Below are 18498 nucleotides of genomic sequence, written 5' to 3' on the forward strand. Positions count from 1 at the left end.
ATATATTTGAATGATTCTCTTCTCTTCAGTCTTCTTTTTACAGTTAGCTCAGTATGAAAGTGCCCAATGAAGGGCTCTATAAGAGGTTGGTTGGTTGAAACTAATTAAAGACAGGTCTAAATAGAAAAGGAAAAGAAAAGGGGATCAAAGGAATTACATTAGGTGTCAGGACGTTTGTTGTTGGGAACATTTTATTTCGATTTTTGTAATTCTATTCCAGGAAAAAGCTAATTTCTAAAAATGTCCACTTTTTTGCCATAATTCCATACTTGCATTATTTTTGCAATAAGATACATGTCAACAGGCAAGCATCTTGAAGAAATCATTTCAGCATTGGCGCATTAACACATTATAGTGAAAAGAGAGGCTTGTGCTTTTCACGCAGTGCATTTCAGTCTTCAATTAATGTGAAAGCACTACAATGCCTATGCAACTTCTCTTGCCTAGTGGTGCACCATTTATCATTGCAGTTTTACATTGACCTTGACACCCACTTCATTAGAATAAAGATTGTCTACCATTTAGGTTACATTGTTCCTCTGCACAGAGACCCCATGCAAATTTCTGTTCAGATAGAAGAGCTGCGAGGCTGTCAGAGGTCATCTGCATTAAATGATTGCAGCTATTTTCCAACTGCTTCTTTTCATTCTACTCAATTCAGGCTAGGAGGATCAATCAAGTCCTCTGCCTGAAACAGTGGGACTGCTGGGAATATAACTGTTTTTGGTACTAGTGGATATGCCCTAAACAGTATTAAATATTTAATATAAACTCATTAAAGGCCATGTAAAAGCTTCAGAAAGATATCAAATTTATAGAAAAATACAAGGGTCTGGAGAACCCTTTTAATAAAATAACTAGTATAATAATGACCAATTTCATAATTTTCAAGGCTATGATCACAATAGTTCTTGAACTTAGTGAATCTCTTCTATAGAAGAATTTTTCCTCTCCCTTGACGTGGGTAGGGAAAGGACAAGACATGTCGACTTGGTGTTATATCAAATCGACACAAAAGTTTTTAGTTATTGGTGTTTTTTATTTTGCCCTGTAACAATGAATTCTGCTCTAGCTATATATATTAATAAAGGATTAAGTATTTGTTATGTAAAAGAAATGATTGGGGAAATAAGTTGCCAAGTCTCCTACTTAAGTTTTCTGAGTGATATAATTGGAATTAAATTATTAATGGGAGATACTTTAAAAAAGATTGTTTTATGATCTTCTATTAGAGAATTTGCAATTCATTTTAATATTTGTAGTTTGATTTATATTAAGGATAATGCAATCTATGTCCAATTAACAATACATGGCCAATGTAATATGATTTCCAGATCATGCAAATGGAATAAGCTAAAAGGAGGGGGGAAAACGCAATTCTTAACCTCAGATGTAATTTGCTGTGCGAGTTCTGGCAATTTTAAATGACATTGCACTTTTTAATTTTTCCAAAGGCTCAGCAGCAAATTTATCCCAATCAAGAAAGCCTATTATTAATTTACAAGGACAATTGTAGGAGTCTTTATAATTTCTCTGTGCAATTATTCACCATAAATTGCTTATGGTAAAATATAAGGAGTTTGCAAGAGATAACAACCATTATTTATCTTGGATTTGAATCCTCTCCTTCAATCTTGAACATCTTCCCCGAACTGTTGGTGATATTGGCTCCATGCGAAACATCACATGCATGGTGAGATGCCGGATGCTGGTGTTCTGAAAAAGGGGGCAGCACCAGAGCTGCTGTGAAGGCAAGACTGGTCTCTAGTTGATTCCTGCATTCGGCATGTATAGCTGAGCTGTGGACCCTGGACTTTCATATAAAAGACTCTTTGTTAACCACTGAATGGCATTAGGCATGGACTTGCTGAGGGGCCACCATGAAGCCTCGCATAAGGAGGGCAAACACTAGCCAGAAAACACAATGTGAGAGTCATAGACATACACATCACTGCATTTTTGTGTCAAAATGCTTACTTTCATACATAATTTTGCCAGTAGTTGGGTGTTTTGGGTTTTTCCTAGCATATATTTTCTTGTCGATAGACTAGGATGGATTTTCTGTTCTCAGTGCATTCTATCTATCCAGCCATCTCTCTATGGCAGTCAGTCTGTCTGTCTATGTGTCTGTCTCTATCATGTGTGTGGAGGGAGAGAGGTTATGCTGTATATACAGCTGTCTGTTGTATTACTTTGCACCAGGAAAGACATGGAAACTTGTCATTATAATAACTAGGTCATTTTTCTTGTTTTAACTTTCCTAACATGAACCCAATTTAAGGTAATATGGTGCAACCTGTGAATACTCAAACTCTGATGACACAGTCTGACACCCTTTTCTAATAATTGAGAAAATGCTTTGGTTTCATTCTTGTGTTTCTCGTAGCCAAAGCTTTCCTCTCCGTTCAGCAATGTCTGGTCTCTTTTCAGCATAACCAACAGAAGCACCATACAAAAGTCTTACAATGGATGTCTTAATCTCTCTGTGTGCTTTTAGAGCATTATTTTGAATTCCATCATGCTGCCTTTTTTCTTTCCTCTTCTGAAGTTTTATTACAACAGCAGAATTCCCAGGGAGCTTTGAGGGCAAGGTTCACATAATATAGCCCTGAAGTTTTGCTTAGGTGGAATCCATCCCCCAATCCTGCCCATCTTTTGATGATCTTTCTATTTCAAAAAGATTCACTGGGTAGAGTCTTACAGCATTAGCTGTAGATAGTTTATTTTTTATTTTTTTATTTACTAGACAGTGAGCATCTACAACCCTTTCATGATGCTTTCTTTCTCTGACCTCTCAGTGACAAGGCATCTTGTTCTTTAACATTGAGGGAGGCAGAAAAATGCTTGAGTTGCTCAATGTGTGCCTTCTATACCAGTTTCAAAATGGCTTATTCTTCTGGTTTCCATGGTGACAATTAACACTGTTTCAAGGCATTGTTCCAGTCTCCATTTGGGCAGAATTTTCGGTGTGATTTTTAACAAAAAAAAAAAAAAGAAAAGAAAAAGAGACGAAAAGAAAGAAAGGGAAAGGTTTGGGGGGTGCCTTTAGCATAACTGTCAAAAAAAAGTTATCTCAATCAAGTCTTCATGCATTTCTAAGTATATTTATATCAGAGATCACTGTTTTTGCTGGCTTTGTTTTGTAATTCAGTTTTAGCATTTTGCTTTAAAAAGTAAGCATAGAATAAGAATTTTGTAAAAACTTTTTCAGTTCTTATTAAAACAGTAAACTAGTATTCATAGTTATTTAAATTCTTTTTTAAGATATATGTGTATATATAGCTTATATATATGTGACATTTATAGATGGAATTTAGAATAAGAGTGGCCTGCATCTCTAATTTAGATCATTCACATATCTATTAGGAGGCTTCATTAGTCAAAAGTGAATTAGCCAAGCAAATACACTTAATAATGTAAATATGCCCTTTCAGTAGAGTATATTTTATTTTTGGCTAGACAGAGAGGCCCACAGCAGGTGCTGTGGGGAAATTAAATACTGGATGCTTATTTACCTTAGCACTCAAGAAAAGCCATCTGACTTTAACTTTGCTAATCTCATTTTTGGCGATTGAAGAGTAGTCTATATCATAACATCCCCAGACAACAGGACACAATGGGGCAGCCTTTGCTCACTTACTGCTATGGTTGGAATTAATATGAAGATTAAATTATCTTCTCACCACAGGATAGAGTAGCCCTACTTGATAGGATGGCCGAGAACTGATAGAGCTGGCAGTTGATTCTCCCCCCTAATGTTTTTGAAAAGATGTTGGAGAGAGAAGAGCTAAAAGCATTAGCATCAACAAAAACATAACTCTTGTGACATTATTACGTACACAGATCTAGGCCCTAAATCATATCAGATTCAACTTTCAGAGCTTCAAAACTTAAAATAAATATTTTCACCTTAAATTACATGACATTCTAGTACCTTTCATTCATGTACCAATATATCTAACAATTAACTGGATTCTCTAAGCTTTTAAAGTTTGAAGACATTGTCCATCAATCACATCTTTCATCAAGCTGTTTATCCAGTAGGTTACATGGTGACAGAGACAGAGAGCACACATGAAGACAAGCTTTTTAAATCTAATAACCTTTTATAATAGCTATGGCAGTGACTATTTGTACCACGTTTCACAGAGAAAATGATTTTATTCTGTCTAAAATTAAATTAATTACATTTTAGATTTTTATTGTTACAAGACTATCATTTTTATGGGCTACATCTAAACAGTTTTCTTTCTTGACTGATCTGCTGTGTAGGAGCTGATCAAAGTTAGGGTAAAGAGGGGAGATTAGCTTGTCCCAAGTGCAAATGGTAACTGGTCAAGGCTGCTCCCAGGTGGCACAGCCAGAGGACTCCCTCTGTCCATTAATTCACATGGCAGAAGTAAAGGGTCTGAATGGGATTCCTCTGCCTGCTTGAAATATTGGTTCCCTTGATACTATGTCAAAGTCTTACAGAATTAATTATGTAAATCTTTGTCAGCTACATCATCTTCAGATGAAAATCTGATTACATGAAGCAGATTGTCCTCTCCTCCAATCATCACCTGACAAATAAAACACTATCTATATTTCTAGAATACTTGTAGAATGTTGAGTCCAGAAAATTCAAGTGGACAGTCTGTTTCTGACGTTTTCGAGTAACGTGGTCCTCGTAATTACTTGCCATTAGGAAACACAATCAGAATTTCCCACATATTACAGGCCAAATTCCGAAAGAGCTCTAAAGCAACCATTGATTTTTTCATTATGCATATTCATGCAATTTTGGATACTCTGACACCCTGATCAACATTCATTAATAATATGAAATGCTTTAAATCATCTAATTTAAAACATTTTGTTCTGTGAGCCACAAATGACTAACATTTGGAGAAGTTTACATAATACAAATGATGTGCCTGTTTAGTGTAAATGAAAGATTAAAATATGAAACTAAAAGTATGCAAACATATGCATGCAAATGCTGAAGATCTATTAACCAAAACCGATTTCACACCTTCTTTTCTTTTAAGCTGCTTTCAATTGTGTTTTAGTTTGCGGTTTTATATGATATCATATTTATAAGATGAATAAAATCATCCAAGTGCTAGAATATGCTTTGAGCTTGCTGATTTGGCCCAGACAAAAGCTTTTGTTATTATAGCTGATAATGGTGCTTATTTTAGCTCATTTAGGGCAAAGGGCTATGCCATCAAGGACCTGAGTGACCTCTTTTTGTGCCGCAGAGAAAGAAATTTGGGGATTACTATTATGTTTTGGAAATGTGCTAAAAATTTAGAAGATGTTTAATATTTTAACTAGAACCTGGTTTTCCTACTCAGAGGTGTTTTTACATACACATTTAAAAAAATATATCTACAGTAACTTATAGCCATCCATACTATAGAATTTTCTAAGAAGTTATCCAAACAGTTATTTGAAAAGAATCACCATAGTAACTGTCATATTAAATGGCACTTATATTATCTCTAGCCAAACATCTTTTAGGAGAGACTCACCTGGTAGTTTGTCAGAATACAATGTATATTGGAGAAGAAGGTTTTGATATTTGGGGCCATTTTATAGTAATCAATAAGGAAGCATAGATTATTAGCCTAACCATCCCCAAAGCACTCATTTTTTTCTTTTTATATGGACCTCTTCCCCAGGTCCACATAGAGTTTTCAAGTGAAAGAAAAATGAAAACAAAATGTCAACTGGGAATTCATTGGAGTTATAAGAAGGAAGTCACATCATCTGTACAGATAATTTTATTTGTACCACTCTGAAACTGCTGCTTTGGGGGCATCAGTGAGAAGTGGGCAGCCCTCTGGAGTCAGATATTTAACTACCAAAATTACTGTAATACTAAACCCTTCTTGACTAAATATTTTCTTGTTTGGAATTATTTAAAGATCAAGTATGCTAGGTAAACCTTAGTCTAAAAAGGTATAAATCTTAGTCAACTAACTGGAATATCTCAGATGTTTGTGTATGTGGGTGTAGTATATAGCATAGTATTTAAGCTGTTGTCAGCAATATTACTTAACTACTCAAGGTACTTAAGTTTAGTCTTCTAAATTTTATTGGAAATAAAAACTTTTAACACTCTGTGCTAGAAGATTTTCTAAGAAATCCTTTCTTCCTAATGATACCTCATTCTCTCTCTTCTCATTTTAGCGATACAGTGTAGAAATGTCCATCAGACACCTGAAAAAGACGGAGCTGCTTAGTAAGGTTGAAGCTTTGAAGAAAGGTGGCGTTTTACTACCAAATGATCTTCTTGAAAAAGTGGATTCAATTAAGGAAAAATGGGAACTGCTTGGGGTATTTGCATTTTTATTACTGTTTGTAGGTTGTGTGTACATTTTTTGGTAGTGAAGTACTCTATCTGTCTGATTTCTAATTTGAGGCACAAATATCTCTCTCTTTCAATTCACTACCTACATTTCAAACAAGCTACTCATGCTATTATGGGAGGAAAACACTGCTTTTCCTCTTCTGTTGATTGTTTTTTTTTTTTATTATTCTGAGCTTCTCTTCTCTCATATTTTAATAATTTTGGTTCTTTAATACATAAAAAAGTAAATAAAATATGCCATGTATTATGGGTATGCACCAAGTCAACTATAATATAGTATATCTGATATACACTGACTGTCATGCTTGAATGAATGTTAATAGAATTTATTCTGAAGGTACATGTTAGAGATATCCACCGTTTAACTATTTACTGTACTCTTAAGATGAAAAGTAGGGTTGTCACTACAGCTTTCAAGTCACACTAAAGCCGCCAAAACAAAGATGCAAATTTTTCCCAAATCTGAATTGCAGAATTAAATCAGCCTCTGTTTTGTGCCTCAATTTCCAGCTCCCTTTTAACAAAAGCCAAAAAAAAAAAGTTTCATGTAATTCATTTCACGCAATGATGGGCTGGGTCTCAGCCAAAGATTGAGATGCAAGAATCTGGCAAAAAGGGAATATAGAGATTCTGTTACCCAGAGACCAGGATGGCACTGTGTAGGAGACAGTACTGTCCTTTTGTTGGAAGACAGCTGAGAGAGAGAGAAAGAGAGAGGTTAAACTCTATTTTTTTCATCAACTTCTCTCCTAAATGGCCTTCACTTCAAATCAAGGGTAAGCTAAATTTGCCAATTACCTAAATGATTAATTATAACTGTTTAGGATGGGTGGGGTCAGTTATGGGGCATAATTTTGCATGCCTTCCTTTTTCTGCCTTAAAAAAATTAAAATAATACTCCAAAAATATTTTGAATAAAAAACACTCCATGTACCTTGATAACTTGGAGGAATTCCAGTGTTCAGTTTATGCCATGTTTAATCTAGGTATTAAAATACTGCAATTTCAAGTCCTTGTTTTCTCATCTAAATTTGTTACACTCTGCAGCTGAGCAAAGTAACTTAAAATGTTCAAACTTTTTACTTTGGTCTATTCTTACATTACTTTCTAATAATAATGAGTGGCAATCACTTTATAATATTGTGATTTAAATCAGAACTGACTAAATTTGAGAATATCCATTGATCTAATATAGGAGAAATGTGAGTGTATGAAATATTTTTAAAAAGGTTGTTTAATTAAATAAGAACTTGTGTTCAACAGATGAAATGATAGTCTATTTACATTCTATTTTAATTTGATAAATAACTAGTAGTAGTCTTTTCTGAAAATTCTTTCAAATATGTCATATATATTGTTTCCTCAAAAATTGTAAATCAACATATTAGAAAAAGAAATAGAATGTTTAGTTATCTTTTATGATCCAGATATCTTAAAAATAGTTGCCATTTTGACAAAAATATCATTCACATGCAATTTGCAGGATTTTGTAATGATTTTAGGCAAGAGTAGGGGTGAAGGGAAGATTTGAACAAAACCTGTGCCACACTAACACCACCAGGCGTACTGTTTTAATTGGCATTATTACATTTTAATTGGCATGAAAAAAAAATTGAAGATAAGGATTTTAACTTCTAACAATAGTAAAATAGAGGGATATGGTTTTTAATATTACTTTCATCTAAGGTGAACAGTGTGGAATGGAAATACATTAGAATGAAATGTCAGTGGTGCGTACAGTTTAATCTGTGAAATTTTGTCCCCTGTGCTGCATATTACTCTGTCTCAATTGCATATTAAACAACCCTATCAAGGCAGGCATTGGCATCTGCTGTGCTGACACAAATTGTGAATTAAATGAAATTGATGTCCTCTGTCGTATATTTATGAAGATGGACCATTCTCTGAAGTATTCTGTTTATGAAGAATTTATGATTGCAAACTGTTCCAGAACAAAAAAGTGGCAATAAATTCTTTTTTGTGACCCTACCCTCCAAGGGCATTGATTTCACCTCCTGCTGCTACTTTTGTTACAGCATAAAAACAATAGCTAAATCTGGATTCCACTGAGAGTCTTCAAATTATCAATATTTGCACCAAGAAAATACAAGGGTGTTGCCAGGAAAGACTATTTTTCTGTTACAATCTTCTAAAAATACTATTTACAGAAGACTACACAGCAGAATAGTATCTGTTGACTTAATTTTATTTTAAAGCTTAGTTTTGTAGGTTTAATTCATCATTATAGATTAAATCCTATTGGTTTTCCAAAGAAAATGTTTTTAAAAAGAAACAAAAAGGGGGGGACCTCCCTCACAACTCCTCTAATGTCATCATGGTTAATGTACGCAGGCTTCTCACACAGTGGATCAGATATTATTTTAATACATAGAAAGCATAATATCCACAAATGCAAAGTGGAAAGAATCATCAGTAGCTTCACAGAGACTGCTCTTCTTAAAATCTCTCATTTGTATAATTTGGGCACTCACATTTCATAAAACAGAAAAGGAGTTTAACTCTCTATGTACAATCTTCACTTGGCCTTTTTAGTATATTGATTAAACTCAGACTTCTATCTCCTGAAAATGTTACGCAGAGAAATTTTTATTGTTAACTCCTGTCCTGCGAATTCAAATGAATTTTTATCAATGACCCTCAGAGAACTTGTGGGCTAAACCTCCTTTCTGTTAAAAGAAAGTAAAAGTGAGTAAGGTCTTCTTAAACCCCCAGTGGTAGTTAGAACAACACACACTGTCTGAGAATTTGAATTCCAAATACAACAAGGAGCTTATCTGGATTTAATGTCAATAGTGAGGTGGCAAGTACAACTGGACATCTTCTTGGTGGCTCTTGTTATCATCCAAACAGTAAAGTGTTTTTGTTACCTAAGCTAATCTATGTTTTTTGTTGTGTTTTGTTGTTGTTGTTGTTTTTTAATCTGATGCATTAGAAAACCCTAGGAGAGAAGCTCCAAGACACAATGGCAGGGCACAGTGGGTCAGGCCCACGTGACCTGCTCTCTCCTGAAAGCGGAAGCCTGGTAAGGCAGCTGGAGGTCAGGATCAAAGAACTGAAAGGGTGGCTAAGAGATACAGAGCTTTTCATCTTCAATTCCTGCCTGAGACAAGAAAAAGAAGGAACAATGAGTGCTGAGAAACAACTACAATACTTTAAGGTAATAAAAAAACAATCAAAGTTGATAAAAAGCTTTCTTTATGGTAGGAATGAAATATTTATCAAGTACATAAAGTATTATACCCATGTATCTATGTATCACTGTGCACTTAAATATTTCCTTGAATGTATAGACACCCTCTCCATTTCTTATATGCCAACGTCTGTGTGTATATAAAGATGAACGTTAAGCATAGGCAAATACACATTGTACAGGGCAAATCTCTCCTGCTCGTGTGTTTTGTGCAATGCCTTGTTGAAGGAGGACAGTGATAAATTAAAATCAAACCAGCAAACACTAAAGATTATTGGAGACTTGAAAGATAGACCAAAATGTTCCATAGATAACTTGGCTGAAAATACTTCCATAAATTGATATGATAAAAGTGCATGACTTAATTGAAGGCCATTAATGCTAACAAAAGGAATCATATTTTTTACGTAAGAATCAACTATTTATGGAGGAAAGAAAGAAAGTAAAAGTCATTCCTACATTCCAGTATTCATTATTTAGAATAATGGCAACCTTATCAACACAGCTGCATGTGTGTTCACTGTATGTCCATGAAGAAGAAAGGTTATTTCCAGGTTTGTTTCCATTGTTTACACAACTATCTATTGAAAAGCAGTTTAAGTTTGAATGTTTTCCCTTACTGCACAAGCTAAATCCCTACTGTTTAAACCCTCCCATAAACCCAGGGATTATTTTAGCTCTGGCTGGGAGCTCTGGTGGCCTAGTGCCTAAGGAATCTGACTGCTAACCAGAAGCTGGCAGTTCAAACCCACCAGCCACTCCTCGGAAGGAAGATGAGGCAATCTACTTCTGTAGTGATATTGTTGTTCTTATGTCCTGTCAAGTCGGACCCGACTCATAGCAGCGCCTCCTTGGATTTCTGAGGCAGTATCACTACAGAAGTAGATTGCCCAACCTTCCTTTCGAGGAGTGGCTGGTGGGTTTGACCCGCCAACCTTCTGGTTAGCAGTCAAGTGCCTTAGGCACTATGCTACCAGAGCTCCTTCTCTGTAGTGATACTGCCTCCGAAACCCAAGGAGGGGTTGCGATGAGTCGGATCCGACTCATTGGCAGTGAGTTTGGTTTGTCATTAGCGTATATGAGGCTATGGGACTGTAGAAGGTGAAAGTAGCAAGAAACCTTCTGGGATGAAATGTCTTAAAGAAGAGAAAGAGGACAGCCAAGAAGAAAAGAACCTCTTGGAACCAAGCATCCATTTTCTCTCAAAGTCTTTTAGGTCCAGATTTTACTCATCTCACCCTCTGTATAATGTGATGGTAATCAATTCCACGGTAGAATCTGTTGAACAGCTGAATAGCTGCTTTAGGGATGTGGTCTGCTTCCAGTATATAATAAGGAGAAGCCTTGAGAAAAGTCTCTGAGCTTTTTGGCACATCTTGATCCTGCATTTGGCCAAGTCTTCATCTCAGTGGCATGCCATGTTGTTTGATAATCTTGGGACTGTGCCATTTTACTTGTCAATCTTGGGTTACTTGTCAGCCTCAGCAGCCAGCAGCGGCCTGAGTCAAGAAAAGCCTCCAGCTTCAGAGGGCCAGGAGCAAGAGGTAGAGCTGAAGCCCAATGTTGAATGGCCTTCACCCAGCCCCTGGAGCTGTCACTTTGAACTTGGACTTCTAGCCTCCTAAACTATAAGAGAATAAATCCCTGTTTGTTAAAGCCATCCACTTGTATTTTTCTGTTAGAGCAGCACTAGAAAATCAAAACACCAGGAGTCCTAGTCATCTGCTAAAGTTGTAAACTCTTTCTAGTCACTGGGGGACTATTCACTACACCTAACTTATCATTTACCAAAATGAAAATAATTCCAGAATTTTTTATTTTGAAAGTATTAGGAAGATCATCACATTTTTTTTTTTTTCTATTTTGTTCTTTTCTCTCTTTTTTGGGGGGCTATTTTATTTATCTTTGTCAAAGCTATGTTATTTCTTTTAGCACATTTTATGTTTTTAGTGTTACTTTTCATCAAACTTTTGCTGCTAACCAGAAGTTCAGTGGTTCAAACCCACCAGCTGCTCAATGGGCGGAAGATGAGATGATTTACTTCCATAAAGTTTTATTGCCTTGGAAATCCAATGGGGGTCGCTATCAGTCAGAATCGACTCAATGATTGTGTGTTATTTCTCAAAGTAACTGCTCTGATTTCCCACTCTAATTTATTTTAAAAACATTATACTAAGCCAAATGAATGTCATATCCTACAAAAGGTAGGGCCTTAAGAATAATCTACTCCATGTGGTTACCCTGACTCCATTCTGTTCCTTGCTTTTCTCACCTAAGGTAATCATAATTCTGAGCCCTGTGTTCACCATTCCTTTGTTTTCCTTTTATAAGAAATCATATTTTTAGTTGTAGTTGTTTTTAACTTTACAGGCAGTCTGGGTTTATGAACAAGATCCATTTCTAAGTATGTTTTTATATCAAATTTGTGAATTTGTAGCTAAGTCAGAACAGTTGTATACAGTTCTTACTTAGCGTTACTTTAGTGCAGTTTATTTAAAAACTGCACATGCAGCAAGTAAAGGTGATTGTGGTAAAGAATTTGTTGGAAGTAAGGGCTGGTTCAATCATTTTAAAGTGAGGGCAAATTTACATAACGTTAAATGGCAACTATGAGTTGTCCTTAAGCTGGACGTTTATAACCTGTGGGCTTACTGTATTAGAAAGGTAATCATGCTGTTTATTATCCTTTAGGATTTCATTTATTATTTAATATTTTAATGCTGACATTTATTCCTATTGCTGAGTATGACTGTATTCATTTATTTTGACAGTTGTATAATATTCCCTTGTGAGTTTCTGCATGTACATGTCTCTTATTGTTAAAGGCAACTCTATGAGGTTAGTGTTAATATCCTGATTTTGCAGATATGGGAAAGGAGATACAGGGAGGTTAAGTTTTATGCATCCAAGATCACATATAATGAGTGGTAGAATTGGGTTTAAATTCATAATCCTGTGACTTTAAAGCCCACTCATTGAACTACTAAACAGAACTGGCATTTAGTGATATTTACTGAGTTTCCTTCCATGCTAGGACAGAACCACATTTCCTTGTTATTTCATGGTAGATTTATCAGTCACTGTCTTCAACAATTTGGTCAAAATTACAAATAGCTTTAGCTGTTGAAGGTCTCAGTAAGTAAAAATACTTTTGGGTTTGTTTTGCATTTTTGTACTGTATCAGTGTGAACTTCTTTGCTATCTATTGTCTTTCAGACTAAAACTTTTCAAAATTGTTGAGATGATGGAGCCTTGATGAGTTTTCTTTATGACCTGAAGCTCTAGTCCATTCTGAAGTTTTATCTTTGAAGAGTTTAATCCAATCTGTAAAGGAGATCTATCATGATAGCACTTTTTTATTTTTTTAAAAAGAAAACTTTAGACATGTCTCTTCTTTAGGAATTCTAGGCTGTGTCTTTTAAATGTCTCTCTAGCCAGAAGTTTGAATATTTCTGATCCATTTACTCTTTAGTGCTTAGCATGTGATTACTTAAGTGTTCTGTGCATTGCCATTGATATTAAGAAGAATAAAACAAAAATGTCTATAACCAGTTGCCATCAAGTCACTTCTGACTCATGGCGACCCCATGTGTGTCAGAGTAGAACTGTACTCTATAGGGTTTTCAGTGGCTGGTTTTTCGAAGTAGATTACCAGACCTTTTTTCCTAGACACCTCTGGGTGAACTCAAACCTCTAACCTTTTGGTTATCAGCCAAGTGCATTAACTCTTTGCACCATGTACGGTCCCCCAAAATGTTTGTAACCAGTAAAATTCACAATTGACAATAAGCATCTATTGAATAAAACAGTTACTTATCACAAATCCAAAAAAACAGATACCCTACCCTGCCTTTCTAAGTTGTAAAACAGCTAAGATAGAAGAGTTGAAAGAACCTTTGTGTGTGAGACCCCCTTGCCGCGTTCTGCCCGTCTTGTAGGTTCTGCAAAGTCTTGTGCTGCCATTGGCTATACAGAAGAGACAGGGTTTAGCTTTATCCTCTATTCTCTAAAATTTTGGACTTTTAATGGAACCAAATCCTTTCATATGACACCCAGAGTAATGACAGATAAGCCACAGGGCACTACCCAGAAGAGCAGGGAGTGAGGGGGCTAAATAAAAAGGAAAACCCATCACTGTTTCCTTTTTGTACCTTGGTCTGTTGTTGTTGCTGTTTGCCGTCGAGTCAGCCCCGACTCATAGCGACCCCTCCTTGGGTTTCCGAGGCAGTATCACTACGGAAGTAGGATTGCCCAACCTTCCTTCCGAGGTCTAGGATGGGAGAAAGGATCAGGATCCTAAGTTAAAAAAAAGAAAAGAAAATGTGTAATGTTTTCTTTCTCTTTAAGGCATTAAATATGTTACATGCAGGCTTAGAGACAAAGAAAGATTCTATTAGAGAGGAAAAGAATGAAAACCCAGGAATGGAGGAGAATTGTGAAAGTGGGAGCCTAAGAGCCCTGGGGCAGAAATGTAAAATTAGCAAGTAGTGAAGGCACTTTGGCAACAAAATGCCAGAAAATGGATCAGGAATTTCACCAGGTTCCAGCTGGCCAAGGGCTCATTAGAGCTGCACATGCAGCTTCAGTGCCATTGGTTGGAAGGCACTAGTACTTTTAACCATGATCCTTCAGAGAGAAAAGAAAATAATTACTTAATCATGTGTTCCTTGTATCCCATAACCAAATTCATTATTCTGAAGACTCAAATTGGGCAGAAATTATCCATTACCAGTTAAAGGAGCCCGCGGTACTGGCCTCTGCCCAGGACCAGCCTCAGAAGGGCAAGTTTAGACCTCCTGCAGGAAAAAGGGCTCTGTCATCAAGAAGGTGAATGAATGGAATCAATTTGGTAACCTCGTCAATGATTAATGCCCTCTATTTGCGCTGCAATTTAAATTTGACTAGACACTTTTACCTATGTTATTATACCTAAACCTCACATAAATTATTTAAGTCGAGAATTGTGATCACCTTCTTATGTATTTTATTTTTATGAATGAAGACTTGAGAAAAGTTAATGTGATTTGTTTGAATTCACACAGCCACCTGCATCTAAGAGGTTAAAGCCATAGTTTTTGGGTTCAAATTCCCAAACTCTTGCTATTCTGTCATTCACTGCCCATTCAAAATAAACACTGAAACATGTTTAATCTAAATCTGGGGGTTTGGCAAACATTTTCTATAAGGGCTCACATAATAATATGGTCCCCATCACAATTATCAACTCAGCCCTTATGGGGCAAAGACAACCACAGACAATACATAAATGAGTAAATGTGACTGTGTTCAATAAAACTTTATTTGCAAAAAACAGGCAGTCACTGGATTCTACCTGGATTTTTCCTGACCTTCCTCTAAAATTTCAAATATTATCATAAATATTAGGTAGCCATGCTAGAATTATTGACTTAGGAGGAAATAAAATATATTTTAACAATTGTAATGAAAGCAATTTATACTTGTTACAAGCTCATGAGGTGGGATGCAGTTTCTAAATTTTTTTTTTTTACCTGCTTTGCACATGTAATCCTCGTCACAATCCTGAGGCAGCTGCTATTATTATACTGTAAGTATAGATGGGAGTTCCTGGGTGGCACAAATGGTTAAGTGATTGACTACTAGCCGAAAAGTTGTTGTTTTGAATCCACCTAGAGGTGCCTTGGAACACAGGCCTGACAATCTGCTTCACAAAGGTCACAGTTCTACTCTGTACTCATGGGGTCATCATGAATCAAAACTGACTTGATAGCAACTAACAACAGGATAACTCTACAGATGAGAAGGTCCCTAGGTGGTGCAATTTGCATTCAAGTACTAATCTTAAAGCTGGTAGTTTGAACCTATCCAGTGGCATCACAGAAGAAAAGTCTGGCACTCTGCTTCTGTAAAGATTATAGCTAAGAAAACCCTATGAGCAATTCTACTCTGTAACACATGGAGTTGCCATGGGTCAGAGTTGACTTGATGGCAAAAGTTTTTTTTGTTTTTTTTTTTAATGTATAAATAAGAAAACTGAGGTGGTAAAATTGAAATAATTTACTGAAAGTTCCACAGTTTGTAAATAACAGAGCCAACAGACAAACCTAGAAAGCCTGTTCCAGAATCTTCCACCATTCTCTACACCCAACTGTCCCCAGAGAGAGATGCTTCAGCTGGTAGCCATACTCTATTGTTCCTCATCCCATTTCTGCATACTTGACAGCCAGCCAGAGGAAGTGAGCAAGTCAATATTTTAAATCTTGGGAATTAAAATTTATAGAGTAAGGCTTTTTAAAAGGATTTCAAATTAACTATGAAATGTGCAGTACTACTAAATAATTACTCTAAAAAGAAAATCACTAATGTGCTTTTGCAAAATAGATAAATATAAGAGCCTAAACACAGTTCCCATGCTTTAAGAAATACTTCCTCAAATATCAACACATAATTTTCAGAAATAAAAATAAGACCAATCTAGCCGAAATTTTTATGGGGAACCTCCTAAGTACACTGTAACCAACTTCAGATGGAACAATAAATAATCATACTTCCCGTGAACCCCAAAAAACTAACAAACAAAACAAAACAAAATGCATTTTAAAGGAGATTAGGTTAGAAGACAGGAGAGAATGTTTTGATAGTTCTGAGATATGAGAAAGGAGTCCATGGTTCCTACATGTGCCATGGTCATACCTGCTGTTGTGTTCTGGAGCCATTACAAATTTGTAATGATGCTGTTGGCACAGCTGCAAACAAAGAATTACAGTAATTCAATCTAGCTGTAACAAAAGCCTGCCAAATACTTTCAAAATCAGCTGAAGTCAGGCAGGACTTAATCCTTTCTATGTCTTAGATGAATTTTTTTAAAAGGTTTTATATTAACCATGAATGTTCATCAAAAGAAAACACTGAATTAAGCTTTTATCGGATTCTCTCCCCCACCACACACACCATATATAAAAAAATCCATCACCTCACACTTCTTTGGACATAATTTTAAGTAATTGGATACGATCCAGACTGCCTCATAAGAAAAATTGGCTGGGTTAAGGTTGAAATTCAAAGATAGATTTAACTAAATGTTATTCACGCTACCATCTGGGGTGATAGGAAGACCCATAGGAAATTTTTTGCATGCAGTCCCAGTGCAGCCTTCTAACATAAATGAATATGCTCCAAAAAGGCCCAATTCTTTCTGGATCATACCTTTTACTAGAAGAAGAGCTGAATGTTTCCTAGGAAGTGGGAGCTTCTGCTTCTGATTTGAGGATGCAAACATATCACCATGTGCTCATTTCATTCGTTTTATTTGCATTACTTCTACCAGATAAAATAGCTTTATGTATATCAAGGGTGCAATTTTACTCTAGAAAGAGAGCAAGAGATCTTACCCATCTTTATTCCATCGCCACCTTGAACGGCAGACTGGACTGCATTTGGACTGTGAAGCCAGTGATGAATGTTCATCATTTCATTCTTATTACTTCATACTTATTACTCTTTAAATGAGAGTCTAATTATACATACACACACGTATTTTAACTAGAGCAATAATTTGGAGGAAATACTACTTCGTTCTTAATCACTTAAATGTTATTTTCTTTGTTAATAAATCCAAATAAGAAAGAAACTGGGATAAGAGAATTACAAAGTTAGCTCCATATTCTCCACTTTGGTGTCAGATTTGAGCAGTGCATCTGGTCCAACATAGTATAGAGATTTAAGCATGTGAATTAAAGATACATGGGTTTATACTGGCTCCACCTCTTTCTAATCCATGATTTTCCTTAAAGCCGCAGGTTATTCATTGAAAAAATGTGAATGATAATACTACCTACCTCATAGAGTTGCTGCTGTTGTTGTTATGTGCCATCAAGTCGGACCCGACTCATAGCGACCCCTCCTTGGGTTTCCGAGGCAGTATCACTACAGAAGTAGATTGCCCTATCTTCCTTCCAAGGAGTGGCTGGTGGGTTTGAACTGCCAGCCTTCTGGTTATGCTACCAGAGCTCCCTCATAGAGTAGTTATGGATATTAAATAAGAATATTTGTAAGTTGATTGAAGTAGGGTGTACTCAGTAAGAAGAAGCTCTGATGACACTATGATTCAAGCATTGGGCTGCTAACCAAAAGGTCAGTGTTTCAAATCTGCCAGCTGCTGTAAGGCAGTCTGCTTCCATACAGATTTACAGCCTTGGGAACCACATAAGGTAGTTCTACCCTGTTCTGTAGGGTTGCTAGTAGTTGGAACCAACTCGATAGCAGTGGGTTTGGGTTTTTTTGTTTGTGTATTTCTCTTTTGGTGCTTAGTAAGAGCTCAACATATTTTAGCTATCAGCATTATACTTACTACAGTGTGAACCAATTCCTCCCTTCCTTTTTTAAAGCATTTAGGTTCGATGCAGCAGGGTTGTATTAAGTAAAATCTTTGAGGTTTTGGTTCCTGTAGGAGAGTTATATATGCTATAGGTTCTGAATCGCATATTGGTTGGTTCATCATATCTTTTACCAAATAAAAATCACAAGAGATTTTTTTTTTCCTTTCCTCCTAAGACTAGAAAAAAAGAGAGGTGAACAGTATACCTCCCAAGCTTCCCCTCTGACTTGTGAAAGAACAGATTGTTTTGTTGTTGTTGTTGTTATGTGCCATAGAGTCGGACCCGACTCATAGCCACCCCTCCTTGGGTTTCCGAGGCAGTATCACTACGGAAGTAGATTGCCCCATCTTCCTTCCGACAGATTGTTTAGGGTACAAAAATTAGGTACAAGGTCATCAAGGGCAGGTCTCCACAGTAGGACTACTTTTCAGCTTTTGAGCAAGACAATAAGTCAGTGACTTGAGATCTGTTTTCTTTTCTACCTTCTGCCCCTCTGGCCTTCTTCTGGAAACACTCCTTTTATATCTTCACCATGTTTTCCCAGATTATTGCTCTACTTAAATAAAAAAAAA

The 18498-nt window shown here is 36.2% G+C and overlaps 1 protein-coding gene across 1 annotated transcript in view; it reads left to right on the forward strand.

Moving 5' to 3' along the window:
* AKAP6 (A-kinase anchoring protein 6) overlaps positions 1-18498 on the forward strand; it is a 549344-nt gene that overhangs the window by 405162 nt on the left and 125684 nt on the right. The window contains exons 9-10 of the mRNA XM_007938531.2: positions 6178-6324; positions 9312-9536. Coding sequence (XP_007936722.1) covers positions 6178-6324; positions 9312-9536 — 372 coding nt within the window. The remainder of the gene's footprint in view (positions 1-6177; positions 6325-9311; positions 9537-18498) is intronic.

Source organism: Orycteropus afer, unplaced genomic scaffold (assembly GCF_000298275.1).
Source record: "Orycteropus afer afer isolate SDZICR_OR568_19922 unplaced genomic scaffold, OryAfe1.0 scaffold00051, whole genome shotgun sequence".
NCBI lineage: Eukaryota > Metazoa > Chordata > Mammalia > Tubulidentata > Orycteropodidae > Orycteropus > Orycteropus afer.